General features: G+C 39.8%; 4 protein-coding genes across 9 annotated transcripts in view; 2 read left to right on the forward strand and 2 right to left on the reverse strand.

Moving 5' to 3' along the window:
- Klp98A (kinesin-like protein 98A) overlaps positions 1-9,248 on the forward strand; it is a 25,139-nt gene extending 15,891 nt beyond the window's left edge. For 2 of the 4 annotated variants that reach the window (XM_067361133.1, XM_067361132.1), the window contains exons 4-16: positions 137-253; positions 511-756; positions 934-1,106; positions 1,277-1,688; positions 1,775-2,059; positions 2,297-2,710; positions 2,796-2,993; positions 4,357-4,569; positions 4,977-5,078; positions 5,162-5,299; positions 5,360-6,328; positions 6,406-6,675; positions 6,976-9,248. In XM_067361133.1, the coding sequence (XP_067217234.1) occupies positions 137-253; positions 511-756; positions 934-1,106; positions 1,277-1,688; positions 1,775-2,059; positions 2,297-2,710; positions 2,796-2,993; positions 4,357-4,569; positions 4,977-5,078; positions 5,162-5,299; positions 5,360-6,328; positions 6,406-6,675; positions 6,976-7,221 (3,783 nt within the window). In that variant the 3' untranslated portion in view covers positions 7,222-9,248. The remainder of the gene's footprint in view (positions 1-136; positions 254-510; positions 757-933; positions 1,107-1,276; positions 1,689-1,774; positions 2,060-2,296; positions 2,711-2,795; positions 2,994-4,356; positions 4,570-4,976; positions 5,079-5,161; positions 5,300-5,359; positions 6,329-6,405; positions 6,676-6,975) is intronic. The other 2 variants (XM_067361134.1, XM_067361135.1) reach the window with 2 other exon arrangements.
- On the reverse strand, positions 8,537-12,344 carry Psn (presenilin). Its single transcript, XM_012379948.2, has 7 exons — positions 11,679-12,344; positions 11,285-11,526; positions 10,996-11,205; positions 10,670-10,890; positions 10,335-10,595; positions 9,916-10,187; positions 8,537-9,845 (listed from the first exon to the last, which is right to left on the reverse strand). The coding sequence occupies exons 1-7, from the start codon at positions 11,811-11,813 to the stop codon at positions 9,690-9,692; spliced, it is 1,497 nt and encodes a 498-aa protein (XP_012235371.1). The 5' UTR covers positions 11,814-12,344; the 3' UTR covers positions 8,537-9,689.
- A 425-nt stretch (positions 12,345-12,769) lies between these two features.
- ebi (transducin beta like ebi) lies at positions 12,770-17,562 on the forward strand. Its single transcript, XM_012379947.2, has 6 exons — positions 12,770-13,022; positions 13,737-14,024; positions 14,479-14,828; positions 14,902-15,246; positions 15,347-15,715; positions 15,990-17,562. The coding sequence occupies exons 1-6, from the start codon at positions 12,953-12,955 to the stop codon at positions 16,119-16,121; spliced, it is 1,554 nt and encodes a 517-aa protein (XP_012235370.1). The 5' UTR covers positions 12,770-12,952; the 3' UTR covers positions 16,122-17,562.
- Positions 17,563-17,594: 32 nt separating this feature from the next.
- The window catches only part of Dh44 (diuretic hormone 44), a 35,516-nt gene continuing 33,489 nt past the window's right edge, over positions 17,595-19,621 (reverse strand). For all 3 annotated transcript variants that reach the window (XM_012379953.2, XM_012379954.2, XM_012379956.2), the window contains one exon: positions 17,595-19,475. In XM_012379953.2, coding sequence (XP_012235376.1) covers positions 19,446-19,475 — 30 coding nt within the window. In that variant the 3' untranslated portion in view covers positions 17,595-19,445. The remainder of the gene's footprint in view (positions 19,476-19,621) is intronic.

The raw sequence follows: 19,621 nt of genomic DNA on the forward strand, positions 1-19,621 counted from the left end.
TTATGGTAAGGTTGAGCGTTGGGCGACAGCGATGCTGGTAAAATTGGTTTCCGCGTATCGTTGAAGCGAAACATCGCTCGTCCATTCAAAGAAAAAGAGGGCGCTAATTCTTCTGTTATTTTTGCTCTTTATTTAGGTTTTCTACGGTCTTGGTACGGACGTAATAGAAAGTGCCTTTGAGGGCTACAATGCCTGCGTTTTTGCCTACGGCCAGACAGGATCCGGAAAGACCTTTACAATGATGGGCACGCCGGTAATGCAATTGCTCAATTTGTTAAAAGGATTTTTTGACTAGTCTGTTAGAAAAAATTACAGATCGAATTTTACTCTGACATTGTATCAAGAATGATCACTGCATTACAAGTTATTGCTTTTTCTCAAATTTAGTCGAGTCATAAATTTTGTAATAATAATTACAAAATTGAAGAAAAAAATCTATTTTGCAGATTACAATCAAACTTTTTCCGCATTCTTTTATTTAATAATGTATTGCATGTGCTCGCGTCACAGGAGTCTCAGGGATTGATACCGCGAATCTGCAAGACGCTCTTCGCTAGAATGGCAGCGGGAAAGGAGAGCGGGGCGTCATACAGAACGGAAGTATCTTTCCTAGAAATCTATAACGAGAGAGTAAGAGATCTGCTCAGACTGGACCAAAGCCAATCCCATTCGCTAAGGGTACGAGAACATCCCACGGGAGGGCCCTACGTCCAAGATCTATCATGTCATCTCGTCTACGATTATTCGGACATTCAGGTGAGCCGAGAAATTGCATCGAGATGACTCGTCAGACTCGAAATTGCAACAATAGAAAATCGTAATTGTAATTATTAACTTATTCAATTAGTAAAATAAATGTCGCGCATGTATAATATATATATATACATATTTTGTGTCGCAAATTGAGCTAACAAGAGATTGCTTTTGTTCCAGGAATGCATGGTGAGAGGTAATACGCACAGGACTACAGCCAGCACAAAGATGAACGACGTGAGTAGCAGGAGTCACGCGATATTTACGATAACCTTCGTACAGGCCGGCCTCTCGGAAGGCAACATGCCGTCGGAGACTGTTTCCAAGGTGCACCTTGTCGACTTGGCCGGAAGGTAGTCCCGCAAAAGAAAAAAAAAACCACAATCCGCGAGCCGAGTTTATTTTCGAGTCTGTCTGTCCGTGCAAAACTGAAAGAAATAGAACGAAACAAAGCAAGATAAAAACACCGCGACGGATATGCGATTGTTCTTAAAATCGGTGTTCTCTCTCTTTCTTTCTTTAGTGAACGTGCGAACGCGACTGGAGCGACGGGTCAGCGACTGAAGGAAGGCGCGCACATTAACAAGTCCTTGGTGACTTTAGGCACTGTGATATCCACACTCTCGGAACTCAGTTCCGTCAGCGGCGGCGATATCTCGACCGCCTCGAAGCGGAATGCGTTTATCCCTTATCGGGACAGCGTGCTCACATGGCTGCTGAAGGATTCCCTCGGCGGCAATTCCAAGACTATCATGATAGCGACTATCAGTCCGGCGGAATGCAATTACAACGATACTCTTAGCACTCTCAGATATGCGAATCGCGCGAAAAATATTATCAATAAACCGACCATCAACGAAGACGCGAACGTGAAGCTTATCAGGGAGCTCCGAGCGGAGATAGAAAAGTTGAAATCTCTTATTGATAAGAATATGGCAAGTATTCGACAAGTTCCGCCACGTTGTTCTCAAGCTCTCCTATTACTGTTTAAAGAAAAAGTACATTTATTTGTTGTTTATAGAGCGTAGAAAGGCCGCCACAAGTGTTATTGGCTCAAATCCAAGAGAAGCAAGAACAAGAGAAAGTACTGACGGAGGAATGGACCGAAAAGTGGCGGGAGACGCAACAAATTCTGCAAGAGCAAAAAGCGCTGGGACTACGAAAAAGCGGAGTCGGTGTCGTTCTCGACTCGGAAATGCCGCATCTGGTTGGCATCGACGACGATCTGCTCAGTACCGGCGTCACGTTGTATCACTTGAAGGAAGGAAAAACGCTAGTCGGAACTGAGGAAGCTCCTGTGATTCAGGTAACAAATTATATAATTGTCTTAAATAAATATTGATACAGATGATTAAGAGATGATTAAGAGTTTATGGATAATTTTATTAATTGAACTTTTAAAAAATTGTGGACAGCTAATTTTTTGAAACTGCCATCGCTTTCATCAAAATCAACAAAAATAAGATTTAAGTTAGAAATCGGATTTTAATTAATTATTAACAATATGAAGTATTAAAAGCGCTTATTGTATTATGACAAACAGGATATTGTGTTGACCGGTGTCGATGTGGAACCGGAACACTGCGTGGTCGAGTTGGACAGCGGCGTAGCGACGTTGCATCCGCTCTCATCCCACTGCTGGATCAATACTGCCCAGGTAGACAAGCCGACAAGACTATCGCAAGGCTGTATTATCCTCTTAGGCAGGAACAATATGTTCCGATACAACGATCCAGCCGAGGCGGCGAAACTCCGGAAGGAGGGCGGCTCAGGCAACGGTAATCTGCAGTCGACGGTCGTCAATCTGTCGAGATTGTCGCTCTTGAGCTGGAGTGTCTCCGATCTGCACGTTTCATGCTCCAGCGACAATCTGTTGAACTCGAGCGAAGATCTCAGAGCGGCCGAGGAACTCGAACAGCAGAAGGCCGCGCTTTTGAAAGAAAAGGAAGATTTCAAGGTTTGTGAAAGAGAGAGTGCTCAATGATTTCCCGAGTATCTTTCTTTACGGGATTTCTGCGATAACTATATGTTTCTCCGCACAGAGGGAACAAGAGGAGCGCGAGGAGAGGTGGGCCGCGAGGAGGGAAGCGCTGGAGGGTGCCCAGCGCGAGCTGGAGCGTGAATGGGGCGCGCAGTGGAAGGAATGGGCGGACGCGATTACGACGCTGGAGTCGCGTCAACGCGAGCTGCGCGCGCGCCGGCATCTCCTGGAGCAAGAGCGACGGGACGAAATGACGCAAGTAAGTGACTCGGACGCGCCTCCGTCTCCGGACTTGAATGTAATCTCGATCAAGTACCAATTCTACCTCGTCCTTGTCGCTATCGGTGTCCTTATTTGCTTGTCTGGCAACATCATCATCTACTCGCACGTTTGTCCGTTGAACATGTGATAGCTTTCCGTCGGTCAAGTCTCGTTCTCGCTTCACATGTAAGATTCACACTATATCTGCGAGTACGTTAGTACGACTGTCTACTTGTGAAAGACGACATTTTAATATCAGACCAAAATTCTTGTGATTAAAATACACGGTATCGTCTGTTGATGTCTCGTCCAGGCCTATCAATGTGTGTAATCATCCCGTAGGGAAGATTTTCTTCCATCCAAGATTGTCTATATGAGATTATCACTTGATTCCTCTGTCGGCCTCAGAAATCTCGAGATATATTGCGCCTACAATTAACATGTTAATACTTACAAATGATTTATGTTAGCAAATTGCGTGTTTACACGTTTAATGTATGTGGGTAAGCCGCCGAAAAGAAAAGTGCTAGTGCTGAAGAGATATTGCCGGACAGATGGCATTCCCTGGAATGTTGTATACTTAAGTACCTAGTAGAGGACGTTAAGAATGAAGTATATGTACATATCTTGGGCTTGTTTGTATAGAGATACGTCTATGGGTTTGTTATGCGAGATATGGAGATTATAGAGAAACTAATTATTGTTATACTGATATATTGTTGATTAATAAATTTTTCGTACGAAAATTGGCGTTTGATCCTCCACGAAATATTTTTGCACGCACTCTCTCACCGTTTTATCTTTCTCTCTCTTTCTGTCTCTGTTTTTCATGTAATTTTAAGAGAATGCATTCAATTGATTTAACACGCTCCCGATTAACAAACCCAATTTCACGTTAACTCGTTGCCGTCGCACCTGGGGATTCGTCCGCATGTGCACTGCCAGTAGGTTGAGGAAAACTTATCATTTTCTCGAGGTAATGTAACGTCAAAATTGCATTCGCTATTTTATTCACTTTGTTATCTATTTATTTCATACAAGTTGTCTTAACAGTTATCAACTTCATCAAACTGTGCGCAAAGGTAAAATTAGTGATTATATTTGCATTGATATTTATATCATCGTTAAAAGTATTGTTCCAGCATTAAAAGAGATTTTTATGCATCATAAAAATTTTTACACGGAAATACATTTCTTTGATTCTCATCTATTTTCAACAGCTATGATTGCTTTATTCTACATAGATTTAGTTTTTTTTTATCTACATTTAGAGACATATATTAATTACGTTTAATTTTGAATTATCTTTTTGTTAATTATATCTTTTGTTAACGCATCGATGTGTATGTGTGTGGTACCAGGTAGAAAATATGTGTAGGGAAGTCGCCTATCTGCGCACATTATTGCAGTCCAAGCATCGACAGCTACAAGAGCTCGCCAACAGTCACGAACGTGCGCAAACTTATCAGCATCGATGTGAGAAGGTGAGGACGACATCGCGGAGAGACACGAATTTCTTTGTGACACGCACGCATATTGCAAATGATGCGGCGCCGCATACTCGCACCATATTCGTATAGTTTCCCTTCATAATTAATTATATAGTGAATAGAGTGACATTTTCTTTTGATAGTGCTTTATTTTTGTTGCGATCAGTAATATAAATGAAACGGAATAAAATATTTCTATTATAGAGATTGTGTGCAAATGTCAAAGGTCGATCTTTCGACGCAGAAATCAGATAGAAACCTATTTATAATTTTAATAAATTATTTATATCAGAAAGCACTTGGAGACTCATAAGGCACATATATACAAAAATATATCACCGGTGTCTCATGTATTATGAATGTTCTGATAAAATTATAAATAGGATTCTATTATAGACTCTCTAAAATGGATTGAAAAGTCACGTATTTTATCTCAATGTGATTCGATACGCGCAAGTCTGTAGAAAGTGAAGCAGAGATGTATATTTCAGACGGATAACGGCACCGGTAGTGACGGTAGTCTGCCCGAATCGTGGTCTAGTCTCAACGACGAAAAGTGCATCGATAGTGTCAGAGAATTGGTCAATCATCACGTAAGTACACACGTCAACATCTCTGCGGGATTTTACTCAATCGCTTTTTTTTTTTCTAAAAAAAGAATAATCTTTCTAAATAGAAGAAAGAACTAGCTGCCTTAGAAAACGAGTTGCAGAGCAAGGTCAAGTCTCTGAACGAACATCAAAGTAAAGTGGACAAGATGGAAGAGGAACTGATAGAGATCGCGAAGAGGCAGAAGCAGATATTCAAGGCAGAAGTACGTAGGCGATGGGATAAATCAACGTGCGAAACACTCACTCACGCTTATGATTTTTAGATGACGGGCGAAGGGGCGGAGAAAAAGTTGTGGTTGGCTAGACGAAGCCAGGATCAGCTTGATGAGATCGAACGGCGGAAGCAGAGTCTGTCGCTGGACTTGAAGCGCGTTCTACCCGCGTCGCCGGGTTCGTCGAATGGCTGCAACGAACCGAGCACCAGCTGCGACTCGACGTCCTTCCAGGAAGCGAGCAACAGAAAGTTCCAGATCGCCACGGCCTTGAGTCTGTTGCCGCAGAGCATACCGAGCTCCGACACTGCCGAGACGTTCCACACAGCGGCGGCTGATTCTCCGGAGCCTCGCCTGGTCTTCGAGAATGCCGACACGTTGCGGATGAATAATTCTGCGAGAAACGGACCCTGCGAGAACTCGGAGGATAATAAAATCTCGTCCCAAGGAATGAATAATATCGGTGAAGGGACGAGCGACGAGGAGGGGAAGCAGCCGACCGCGGTGTCCACAATTCCGGAGAGCATGCTTCAAGATTCGCTGGAGTCGCCGATACAGCAGAATCCGGCGATGAGGCGGCTGAACCAAAGAATCGCGCGCCAGCGGATGATGGTGATGAGATGCCTGGACGCGGGCACCCCGTCGAAGGAGGATCTCAATCGGCAGATAATGATACTGCAGGATCTGCAGAAGCAGCAGATCGAACTGGAGGTGTCGCTGCTGGAGGACGAGCGGAAAAGCCACTCGACCAGCAGGCAACTCCAGTGCGGCGACGTCGACGACGGCGACGATAGGCTCGTCGTCAGCGAGACCGAGGACTATGTACAGAAAGAACCAAATGCTTACTGTAGTGTTGTAGAACCTACGAATAATAGTTCCGCCATTCTATTAACGGTAGCGCAACCCAGATCTCAACTTTTCAGGAATAACAGGCCTAATGTTAACGATCAAGAGACTTTGTCGGAATCGTTAGCGTCCAAGAGATCCTCCAGTCGCGGGTACTCGACCGTTTATCTAACAGTAAGTTACTCGTTTGCCATCTCTTCGTCTCGAGTGATTACCGCGAAGATTTCAAATGCAGATCCGCTTCCTTTCAGAGCCAAAATCGCGGCGATCGCTTGAGCAGTCCGTACTCACTGACGATCACGAGATCTCTACCATCATTGATAGGGAACGATGGTGATTGCGATAGCGTGATCAACATAATTGTTAGTGTACCGTCGTATGTGATACGCGGCGCCGGCGCGTCCAGCCACTACGAGTACGAAGTGCGAGTCGTGGCGCAGGACGACACCTGGACACTGCTACGTAGATACAGGAGATTCCGGGAGTTGTATGTGTCGATGCGACAGAAATACGGTAGCAAGGTACGTTATCTCTTCACTATATCGTGTAATTATGAAAATTGTATAATAGAAACATTAGACAACGATTAATATAGCACACTCGAGTATGTCTAGATTTTGGAGATATTTTCTTTCAATTTCAATGTTCAAGTGTATTTTTAAACAGTTCTATTCAATCTTTTAAAATACGATTTTCTAAAAAGTTAAAGAAAATGATTATTTAAAAGTGTAATTGTTTCAAAACAAAAAGCACTTTCCGGATCGCGAGCTCGCATTTGAAATGCAAGTTCGATCTTACGAAGGTTCTTTGATCACACACAGGTTGCAGCAATACGCTTTCCTCCCCGCCAAGTCTTTCCAAGGTATGAAGTAGTGGCTAGGCAACGCCGGAAACGCCTCGAAGAATATCTTCGCCAATTAATTCAAGTTTGCTCGGAGCTGCCGCACTGCGAGCCTCTATATAAACACAACGGCAATCTTAGCAACATAGATAAACAATCCCTGCTTGAATTCAGCTCGTTCTTCAGACGCGGTATGTTTGAGAGCAGCAAATACGGGACTAGCTAAGATACTATCGTTGCAATTCTCATCCTTGCGAATGCCGAAAGAACGAGCGAGAGTTCGAACGAGTATGTGACAGACATTTGTAATTCATTATATTTTTTCATATTTCGTTTTTTATTTATAAGAATGTGCAGCAGCTAGAGCGGAAGAGATATCAATGTAGCAACAATCGTGACAGCGGCATTTATACAGAGCGAGTCCGTAACGTTTGTATCATATTTCTTAAACCATCGATTTTACGGGAAGTCACACTCGCAAGAAGGATCACTTGACTCTCAAATTTTTTCCGCGCCGTATGCGGTGCGTTATCGATTATATAAATTATATATATTATATATATTATTGTATTATTTTTTCAATTTTAATATTTTAAGTTTTAACATCTTTATCCGTTTTGCTTTTACGGAGAAGTACAAAGTCATTTGATTCCTGCATTCCTTTCACTCGATAATTTGAATATCAACGACAAGACTGTAATTTTCTTTCCGTAAGATTGACGAGTTTAAATTCGCTGCAAACTATTTATTAATAATCGAGTTACAAATATCAGGTGGCTTGTTCTGCATAAATCTTTAGTCATCACAAAACTATATGCTTCCAGAAATTTTAGCGATCGTAAGACTGGTTTTAAGAGACGAATGTTCCTCACTAATATTGTCTCGTACGCGAGAACAAGCCTGCATGGGAACATTAACGGGAAAAGCAACGTGATATATTCTTTATGAAAGAGACAGAAAGAGGAAATCAGGCGGTTGGAGAGACGAAAAACATATCGCGTCATAGCGATTTATTTTTTCTTTTACAGATATTTTCCTAATGTCTTTTTCTCCCGATAGAATTCACAATCACGAAGTGTACCTTCCTTCGATATAGTCGAATCGTATAGTCGATGTAGTTGATTATAATTCTGGTTACGTTAACTAGCACAAAAATAAAACGAGCGTTATTGTAAATTGAAAACGTGGCAAAACGGATCCGTCAGCCACGATGATTATAACTTCGCATGTAGTTCGCTTATGCTATAGCCGGAGAGTATTTATTTTAATGCGCCGAAGTAACGTTTTGTACGCGCGCGACTCGAAGTAGCGGAATCGACTGAAAGAACCACTTTCCATTAGCATAATTATCAGCTTGTAAAAGATAGCGGTGTGTTACAAGCGTAAGAGTTACATCATATCGCTGTTAAAGTTCTTCCGGTTCCGGGGATCTATATATATATATATACATACATATATATATATATATATATATATATACATAGTATATTATAGTATATGTTGCATAAATGTGTAGTGTGCGAGGAATCAACAGACCATCGTTAAAGTTGGAGTCGTTACACAATTTTCAGCATTTATTTGAAATATTATTGAACCAAAGCTTGATCACATACGATTATACACGATTACATAATTATCGATTTCGAAAATGCGTTATGGTATTGCTAAAAATGACGATCGGTCAAATTGATCGGTCTATGTGCAATTAAAAAGTATTAAAGTTTACCAAAAACGTTTTTTTGTTTTTGTTTATCGGCAAGAGTTTCGTTTGGGATAATATATAAAATGCTTTCTCAAAGTTACATATCAAGAGACGCGACGAAAACAAAAAGTAATTAGCTTCGCGAAAATTCGCTATTATTCAGTACGTTAAAAATCTATAAATACTAAGCGCCACACAAATACGATAAACACGCTTCTCTGTAGTACGATAAAAAGTATTTATTCCATGGCTGTGTGTAATCGGACTCGAGGAAACCCCGAGGAATCAACCTGGCTAAGTAGTTAGTAGTAAACTTGGCGCTCTATAGCATAACGCAACACCGTTTGAGAGGTGCGTATCGCGTATTAATCGAGGTGTGTACAATTGAGGCAGTTATTACTTATTCGAACGGACATTACCTCACATTTCATACGATTCACCGTGCGAGAAGAGCGATCCATCGTCGTCATCCGCTTTTTTTATACTCGAATCTAATTGAGACTTATGTTCGGTAAATGTAACAATGGAGTACAATAAATTGTTATAATGCATCCGGCCTCTTGTTATGTATCGCCGCGACAAAACGTATCTCCGTGATTTCAGGACGAGGCGCATATATTGGTGAAATGCTTCGCATAGAAAAATACTAAGTAACTACATCTTCTAACATTCTCTCCATATTCTGTCTCGCTATATTACAAATTTAAATCGTTTTTTCCTTCTTTTTTTTCTGAGCGTTTCGTAATATATATTTGATGTACAATTCTCTCAGGAATATCTAAAGATTACGAAATGTAGGTACTCTCCGTCTCTTGATTCTTGTAATTCAAAAAGTCGCGTAAACGAATGCGCGTGTATTCGAAGGAAAATATCGGATTCCCGAATGAAGTGATGGGACAGATATTGAACGGGTAAGTAAATGAGCATTTTTCCTTCGATATTCCTGCAATAAATTATACTAAATAATAAGAATATTTGTTATAAATATAGATTTAAATGAACACTTGTTCACTCGCCAAGCTGTCCGCGAACGGCGCGACGAATACTCGCGTGGCGAAGTAAAACGTCAGTCCGAATGTGATGGAAATCGGTAACGCGGGCAGCGCTTTCTTAATCATGGCCAGCAACAGCAACGTCAAGCACAGGCCCTGCAACACGTAGAAACGATTTATTGAGAAAAAGTTTCGTGTTAGTATTCGTTTCGATAAAGATACGTACGATGAGAATAGCGACGAAGCAAGCCAACGTAGTGTTCCAGTCTCCGTAGCTGGACGCCTTTCCGACAAGTACGCTGTAGAATATGAAATCGCCAAGTCCTAGTTTAACCCCGCGCTCCTCCGAGCCGATTCGACGCGTTTCCTCGGCGATTTGGCGTTCCTCGTCCTCGGCATTTTGCGGTTCTTGCGGGCGATTCTCTTGTTGCCTTGCGTCCTCTACCAATGTAGTCGAGTTTTCCCGCAGTTCTTGGGCGCGCCTTGCGCTACGTTCACCTAAGTGAAATTTATTTTTTATTTTTTTTTTTCTAGACTAGACCAACGGCAAATCGAATAATAATTTGATTTGCGTAACTCTGACATTATTTCAACTTTGTCAATTAGTTTCCTTCAATGGAAATTTTCTTAACGTTTGATCCGTACCGTGTGTTTCCACCCATTCAGGGGTGAAACCACCCTCTTCCTCGCGATTATTTTGATTGTCCGTTTGATCACGCGTGGGAGACACCGCGGTGTCTCCAGACGCCATCGTAGCCGCTTGTACATATCCAGCGTAAGTCACAGTGAATGAGTACAAGATGGTGGAAGAATATATTAGAGCAGGGAAAATAGATTCATTTCGTTCCTGCGCCGTTTCCACGAGTATTCGTAGCGGGCCTTTGGGCGTCAACACCGCAATCAAATCTATATCCAATTGAGAAGATTATAAATTTGTTTCCATTTCCCTTACACAAATATCCATCTCAAAAATGTCTTACCCCAGATGCTTATAACGCCAAGTACAACCCATGCCGTCCATTCTGGTAAATACTTAATGAAAACGAGCGCCATTAAAGCAGAAATAAAGATTAAATATGCTTGTTGAAGTTGCAGCGGCCCCCACCAATGAATAGTAATCATTCCAACTGCGCCGAAATTCCATAAACCTATACCTATTGTGAAGAAGTCCATCGGAATGTTGTAAGCTTTCAGTACTTGCCTGCAAGTGCAAACCTTTTGTTTTAGCCCTTGTTACTTAATATAACATTCATGTATTCATCGACAGAACATTTTACAGATTTAGTTGGTGTATTTTAAAACTTACTCGCAAAATAGAAGGGAAAACATTGAAAGCAGTAGCAAAGAGCTTATCATCAACCATCCGTGTATGATTCTGTAAAATCTGTACTTATAAAGAAGGATCAGTATCACAGTCATAAATACAATGACACTCATGAGAATCAGCGAGTTGGCAAATGCTTGCCAAACTTTGGTACTCGTGTCAGTGGTATCCTCGTGAAAAGGAGTGTATACTCTAAAAATCATTACTGTTATAAATTCTCATTCAAACAACGTAGCTACTAAGAGTATATCGTCAAAGGTGTGAAACTTACAAGTACATTCCCTTAGTCGTATAGAAGTTCACCGAGCTAATAGTAGCAACTACAACCAGCATACACAGCGAGACAGGGACAAAGAGTTTTATCACATGCCCTGCGCCGTATAACAATTCCAGTTCCTCCGCCTGGCGTGCCTGTCTATTTTGATTATTGCTACCGGACGTGCCTCGTCTGTTCGATCGTTCTATAGACGTGTCTGGTGATTCAATATGCACTTCGGGTACCCCATTTTCCACCTGCAAGAAGTGTTGCGTGTAATAATTGTCGGAGGGACTACTTTTAGCGGCAGTGCTTTAAGACTTGCCTCGTTAGAAATTTAATGTGTAAAATTGAAAAAAAAAAAAAAAAATCAGGAAAGAAAAAATAATAAAGTAGTGTAAAAAGTTACTTCTTCGCTGGTGTTCCTAGACCGACCCTTACGGCGATGCTCATTGCCCAGGATCACGTCATCCGTGCGAGACTCGACGTGACCGTCCATCAGGCTTGTGTACTCGTTTGCGGAATCGTAATCACTCTCAGACATTCATCAAAGTCTGCGTTCCTGAACGAGCGGATGGAAAAAACTCGTTTTGACAGTTTCCACCCTGTTGCGCTCACTTTGGCACTTCTCGACACGCCACGCGGTTTATTCTCCAGGTACGTACATGCATTAGAGAAAGAAAGCGTAGATTATGATTCGACGCGGATTATTTGATACAGTTCTCTCGTTTAATCGCGGAATACTTGAAACTTGAAAAGCTGCTTGTTGACAACCATTTACATTTCTCTCTCTCTCTCTCTCTCTCTCTCTCTCTGTCTCTTACTCTCTTTTCCTCTCTCCCTTACTTCTCTCTGTTCGCTAGGGAGTCATAACTCAGTCTAGAAAAGGGGGGGGGGACAACAAAAGTGCCACCATATCGTGTACCTGAAAATAACAAACTAAAAGTGAAGAGTTAGAGGTGAACGCGCACTTTATATCTATATATTATTGTAATTGTAATTAATAATAATAATAGATCTGATCGTCTCATCGCGACCACTAATTTTTTCAAGGGTCAAAGAACGCCTAATCACGTTCTTTGATATTCTCAACAGCCAAAGAACGCCCAGTTGCGTTCTGCAAATTTTTTTTGTGAACGCGATTAGGCGTTCTTTGGCTATTGAGATATCAAAGAACGCCCAATCGCGTCCTTTAATTTTATTACGTACTTTATAACGGTTCTACAACGGTTTTACAATTGAGTTTACTAAACACCATCGCAATGTGATTGGTGTATACTTCTAGAGCTACCAACAGATTAATTTTTTTATAGGCTATTACTCAACCGTATCCTCTGATAGTGACCAATGGTAGCACGCACACAATTTCTGTCGTTGCCGCACTTTCTCTATTGCTGGATTCACACTGGGTCCAATTTCCGACGTATGACGTCCAATATCCAATAAGAAAGATTGTTTTATATAAAACAATCTTTCTTATTGGATATCGGACATCGTAGTCGGAAATCGGACTTAGTGTGAATCCAGCATATTTCTGACCATGACCTCAACGTTCGCGAAACGGGTTTGGTTTCGGCGCGGCAAACAGTGCTGATATTCTTGACGGCGAAAATTTGATCGCTGGAGTGAATTGGAAAGAAAGTCCACGACGCAATCGTCAACGTGAATATGTGCTAGCCGTGAATGTCAAGCACGATGAGCTTCTCTAGTGATGAGGTCAACTTCTTGGTCTATCGATACCTACAGGAATCCGGTACGAAGAGTTCGTTTATAACCTATAAACTTTACGCTCGATGGATGCCGCTGACTCGTTTTGTTTAGATGCTTTTTCACACTGACGTTCGACGCTTAATTTTAGCGCTAAAATACATCGCGTAATCAAAAACTACTGCAATGGTGGGTTATTATTGGTTACGTGATATCTTCTAACGCTGAAATTGAGCGTCAAACATCAACGTGAAAAAAGGCATTTTTTCCATTTCACTTATGCGGTGAGAACTTAGTATGGTTTTAACGCTCCTCATTCACCGATGAATGAGTCGATTCAATGACGAAGTATATCTAATAATGCAATAATGCAAGAAATTTATTGATGCAAAATATTACTGAATCGAAATTGCGATTACAGTTTGCAAGATTTACTTATCGACTCTGTATCCTGGATCAAAATAGCGCTGTTGAAAACATTATTTTTATGTTTTACTTATTAAAATAAAATTTAATTTCTGTAAGCAAACAAATAATCACTCAATTTATAATCAATAATTATATTTAATTTTTTTAAATGGCTAGTATATAAATTACTTTTTTGCTTTGTTTTGTTAATATTTTATAATATTTTATGTGTACTTTAAGTACCAAATTAATTGTGAGTTTGAGTTTCACAAAGTTCCAAGTTGTTCGTCATTATCTACATATAACAATTTGTTATTGTTTTAATGGTATTGTTTTCTGATTTTTCTCTCAGGTTTTCAACATTCTGCATATACATTTGGCATAGAGTCACATATATCACAAAGCAATATTAATGGTGCTTTAGTGCCACCTGCAGCGCTCTTGTCCATACTTCAGAAAGGATTACAATATACAGAAGCAGAAATATCCATTGGCGATGATGGCACTGAACATAGAATGGTGGAATCTTTATCACTTATTGATGCTGTTATGCCTGACGTTGTTGCAACACGGCAGAATCAAATTAATCAACAAAAACAACAGGTGAAAAGTGAAGGCCAGGACACAAATGGCGAGGAAGGTAATCTATTCAGTACATATTTATAAAACATAAGCACAAAGATTAAAAAGACTAAATTAACAATTAAGAAACTGAAATCAGATAACAAAGTAACGCATACTGCCAAGAACCTGGTACACCCTGGTCTGAAAGATGGAAGTTTATTTCAGATCTCCTTAACAACCAGGCAGATAAATCAGGCAGCCTTAGATTACGGTCATATTGCGAGTTGCATAACATGTCACTTTTGTCAAACGCGATGATAAGAATTTTAAACACATTTTTATCACCGGGTTATAATCAGAGATGACAGAATACAATTCATTATCAATCTGTCCGTCAACTAGTGGCAAACAATCTCAAACTCTTGTTCACTATTTGTAACAATAAAACATGAAAAGAGAGATTCTTTTTTATTATAGAAAAATACTACAGAATAAACTATGAAATAACAAGATGTTCTATTTCTTCTCAGTTGTTGCAAACAACGAAGGTATAAGTAATAATGATCGAGGTGGAGACAGAGCAGCGGAGATGGAAATCGATGAACCAGCAACTGGAGCCAATGCTGGGTCGAATGCCAGCGCGGTAGAGATTCCCGCTAGTAAAGCTACAAAATTACGCGGTCATGAATCAGAGGTATTTATCTGTGCTTGGAATCCAACAACCGACCTGCTAGCGTCTGGTTCAGGTGACAGCACTGCTCGTATCTGGGACATGTCGGATAATTCGCAAGCGCCCAATCAGCTTGTTCTACGCCACTGTATACAGAAAGGTGGAACTGAAGTGCCGAGCAATAAGGATGTTACATCACTTGACTGGAAGGTGCGAAGAATGCATTTTTACCTTATCGCATTGTTAGATGCAAAGTGTGAAATGCATTCAATCTTCTTTACAGTGCGACGGCACGTTACTTGCGACTGGAAGTTACGATGGATACGCTCGCATTTGGACAACCGACGGACGCTTAGCGTCCACGTTAGGTCAGCACAAAGGTCCGATCTTTGCATTGAAATGGAATAAGCGTGGTAACTATATTCTGAGCGCCGGAGTTGATAAAACTACCATTATTTGGGACGCTGAGAGCGGACAATGTACGCAACAGTTCAGTTTCCACTGTGCGCCCGCCTTAGATGTCGACTGGCAAACAAATACATCTTTTGCTAGTTGCTCCACCGATCAGTGCATACATGTATGCAAACTCAACGTTGATAAGCCCATTAAGAGCTTCCAGGGACACACGGTGCGTATACATTATCTTGGAACTTTTTGCGATTTAATCAAATATAAGGTATGCTCCTTCTTTCATTCCCGCTTATCTCGTTTTTTTTTGCATTTTGCAGAATGAAGTTAATGCAATTAAATGGGATCCGCAAGGAAATCTATTGGCTAGTTGTTCAGATGATATGAGTCTAAAAATATGGTCTATGAAGCAAGATACGTGGGTACACGATCTGCAAGCTCACAGCAAAGAAATCTACACGATCAAATGGTCGCCGACTGGTCCGGGAACACACAATCCAAATATGAATCTAACATTAGCTAGTGCCTCTTTTGATTCGACAGTTAGATTGTGGGACGTCGAAAGGGGCGTATGCATACATACGCTGACGAAGCACACTGAACCAGTTTACAGTGTAGCATTCAGTCCGGATGGCAAGTTTCTTGCTAGCGGCAGTTTTGACAAATGCGTACACATATGGTCCACTCAGGTGAGTATCATGATTTTTGTGCAAGCTTATCGAATTATGATATCGCAGACGAAAAATTATGTTGAACTTTTCCTCGCGTTATTTTTGTGCTCGATAAACTAATGCGATAAGAAATTAATAATTAATGTGAATCGTAAGATTAATATTCGGTAAGATATACCGAAAACTTCCTTTTTGTAAATTAATAAACAGTAACGATTAGCTATTTTATCTGTTTCTCAAATCTTTAGGAAACAATCATTTTCTAACTAAATAATTTTTTTCATCCGAACAGAGCGGTCAGTTGGTGCACAGTTACAAAGGTACAGGCGGCATCTTCGAGGTTTGCTGGAATAGTCGCGGCGACAAAGTCGGTGCATCAGCATCTGACGGCAGTGTATTCGTTCTTGACCTACGTAAGCTATGATCATGGTCACGTCATAGAACTTATTTTCCATCAATTCGGCAAGTTCGTCGCAACAGTTAAGTTACCCGAAATTATATTACTCATAACTTTTTTATCATATTATTTTGCTTTAACAGTAAACTGGGTACATACAGGTATATACAGGTATATACTGTGAGAAAAATAATGAATTTGGATTGTATTCATTGCTTGCTCGTTTCTTTCCGTACATTCGCATGTACGTAGTGAATGTGAAAATGTCAAATGCAATACAACCAATGCAATGATTACTGTAAGCAGATTTATTGTAATTAATGGCTTGAAGGGAGAAAAGAAAAACGACGATTTCGATGTGCTGACATTGCGCATGATAGAAAATGAAGCCCTAGCAAATGGAAAGCCAACAGTAAATGCACAATATTTTCATTCACATTACGTATAAACTTTTGTTAATATTGCATTTTATGAACGAATCACTCCGAATATGAATTGAATTGGTTAATTCGCACGACATTTAGTATGACATATACATTTTCTGCATTTTAACAGTAAAAATTTACAACTGTTCATTTGCATTCACTGTTCATTTGCTTAGTATATACTCACTTTTACATGTGGGATGATTCATAATTCATGAAAAACCTTTTTTCACGAATTATTTTTGGAAAGTGCAAATATACGGACGGAGTTTTATTTATTAAATGATCAGCGACATTTATAATTTTTTTGTAATAATAAGATTCTAGACTAAGTTACGTAGATTACGTAAACAAAATTCGACAAGAAATATATTTCTGAAATGTTATTCAATAGTTTTGAGTTGTCCTATATAAGCATTTAAGTATTCTTGTAGTTTTCCTTCGAACATGTATTTATATGAGTCATGCTATTATATATGAATGGTACAAGAGAAAAAAAGTCTTAAAAACTAGGTGTTAAAGAAAGATGTTTAATAATGCGCACATGATCTTTAATATGAGAACGAATTTTTGTGAATCATTCCCTTAACAGTTTCGCGACCGTTATATATTCGGCTCTGCTCGACGCTTGGAGCTGCTCTATTATATTGAACTGATGTAAAATATCCGATATTTCATATTACATAACCTGATACAATGATGCAGAAAACAGTGAACGTAAAATTACGTGACCGGCTCCTGATTTATACCGCAGTATAAAACCGAAGTAAAAATACGTGAGCGGCCGCGAAAGTGTTAACGTCTCTTTAGAAACGAGGAAGAGAAATGTATATCGATAATATTTTTAATGACGACACACTGTAAGGGACACACTCATTGTCAGTGTGACTCTATACAGGTCAACAGACTTTGTATCTACAGAGAAATGAATTGCTATCTTCATTCGTTAAAAGTGACTGGAGTATTCTATTATTCCAGTTGTATAAGTGTAATAGTATTCAATTTAGAAAATAGAAATAAACCTTTTTCCTTTTTATAACGCACGAGGAATATACCCATTGAGGATACCCATTGATGGCTTACTCCAAATAAAATTTATTAATTACGTCATCAGGCAACTCAAACTTCATCTGTTATTATCAACTCAACATCTCTCGTAACGAGATAATAGGCGATGATCTATACATAGGAAAATTATGTGTTTTGCTTTTAATTATCCTTTAAATAAATAATTATCTATCGCTATAAAATCAATACAACATACACATGCAGCCGAATCTCCATATAGTTTACCTCTATATTTCCAATGACTTCACCACCCCGCCGCTCCACCGCTATTTCATGGAAGAGCGGTGCAAGAGGAGAAAGTGTTTGAAAATATGGAAACAAGGGCTGCGAAAATACAGAGGTTCTACTATATATTCATTCATCATTCTTGACAAATTTTATATTATACAAATTAACGCTTTTAATAATAAAAAAGATTCTAAAGAAGTCTAACTAGGTTCTAGGTTCTAACATTGATAGACATTATTGAAAGATTTAAAACTACATCGGTTTTTTTGTTTTTTTTTTTTAGATTTCCCGAAAAATGCACTGAAACAATTACAAGTGAAAATGATCTTATGGCACGATCGCGTGAACTTAAATTAAATAAGCATATTAATAATACGTATACACATTTTATCTGTTGCATTTTTCGCGAGGCCTTCAAATCTCACGCATTACGATGGACATTCGTGTTTTTCTTTTTTTGCGCAAATGGTAATCGCTCTGTCTTTGTACTCTTGTTATGGTACAGGAATAAATATATAATTGCGACAAGACGAAACAATCATAGTAATAATCGATAATATTAAAACGAAACAAAAAGCGAACGAGATATATGCGTAAAACTATTTCTAAATTAATGTGCGTGTAGGATACATCTATTGTACTTATGGAAATCTTATCGCGTTATTAGTCGTCTTCTCAACATTAACAGTATATCTGAGTTCCGGATCCTCTCACAAGATTCGATTCTTATCTTTTGCGGATAGCTTCTTTGATTAGCATACTAGCAGAAAATAGACTTCAGAGTTGCAAAAACTGCAGGTACACACAAGTGAGATTTGCCTCGCGCGCGCCCAACGATCGACGCTGGGTATCGCACGAGAGGCGGTAACTATCGATACAACGAACGAATACATTTGTACATCTATTAGTTGACAAGAGAAGTGAAGTCGCAAGTTTTAATCAACTCTCGTGCCCTCGTTTTCCCCTCCGCACAGATTTATCAATAAATGTTGCGCGAACGCGATAATTAAATACACATGCTAAGGATCGGGGATATCAGGTATTCTCTGCAATATATAGAAGAGCTTAGACAAAATCACAATGCATAATACTGCTTCGTTACGCCTTCCTCCGTGTCCGAAGAAGCTAGACATAGAAAGAGACGGAAGTAAAGGAGTTTACATAAAGCTTAGACCTTTGTACGATTCTTTGGAACGTTACGCGCGATAGTCAAATCTATTACATCTCGTCGTCGTATCTCTTCGAACGATGCAATCGCGATTCTCGCGTTCCTCTTAGCTTCAGAGATAAATCCAAAACTAATTCAATAAATTAATCGCTAAAAAGTCAATAATGGTAAGGAGAAATCAAATACTGCGTATGTGTGTGTGTAAAACGTTCCGATTTCTCGATTGGATTTCAATGAGAATACTCTTGCGCTTATCGTCAATTGTGAAATTCAGCGATTTTTCACCTCTGTCACGCAACTGCCAGAATTCAGACTGTTTTGTCAAACGGGAATGAATAAACTGAAAGAGGACGAAATCGACGGAATAACTTAACAATGACAATGGTCGATTAAAAGTCGCATATGGCAAAGCTAAAATATCGGATCTCTGGAGTTTTTCTTTTTGCAGGTCGAGTCGCGGCATTACAACAGGCGAAGTTCATTAGCCTGCACCTGAAAGATCAACGTTATTATTACATTTTATTACGTCGTGAATGCTTTCTGCGGTCAAGTATTCTTGGATCCAAATAAAATAAATAAATGAGCGATTATGAGATTTAATGTCATTTAAAGTCAATATATCAAATATAATATCGGAA

This window comes from Linepithema humile, chromosome 1 (assembly GCF_040581485.1).
Source record: "Linepithema humile isolate Giens D197 chromosome 1, Lhum_UNIL_v1.0, whole genome shotgun sequence".
NCBI classification, from domain to species: Eukaryota; Metazoa; Arthropoda; class Insecta; order Hymenoptera; family Formicidae; genus Linepithema; species Linepithema humile.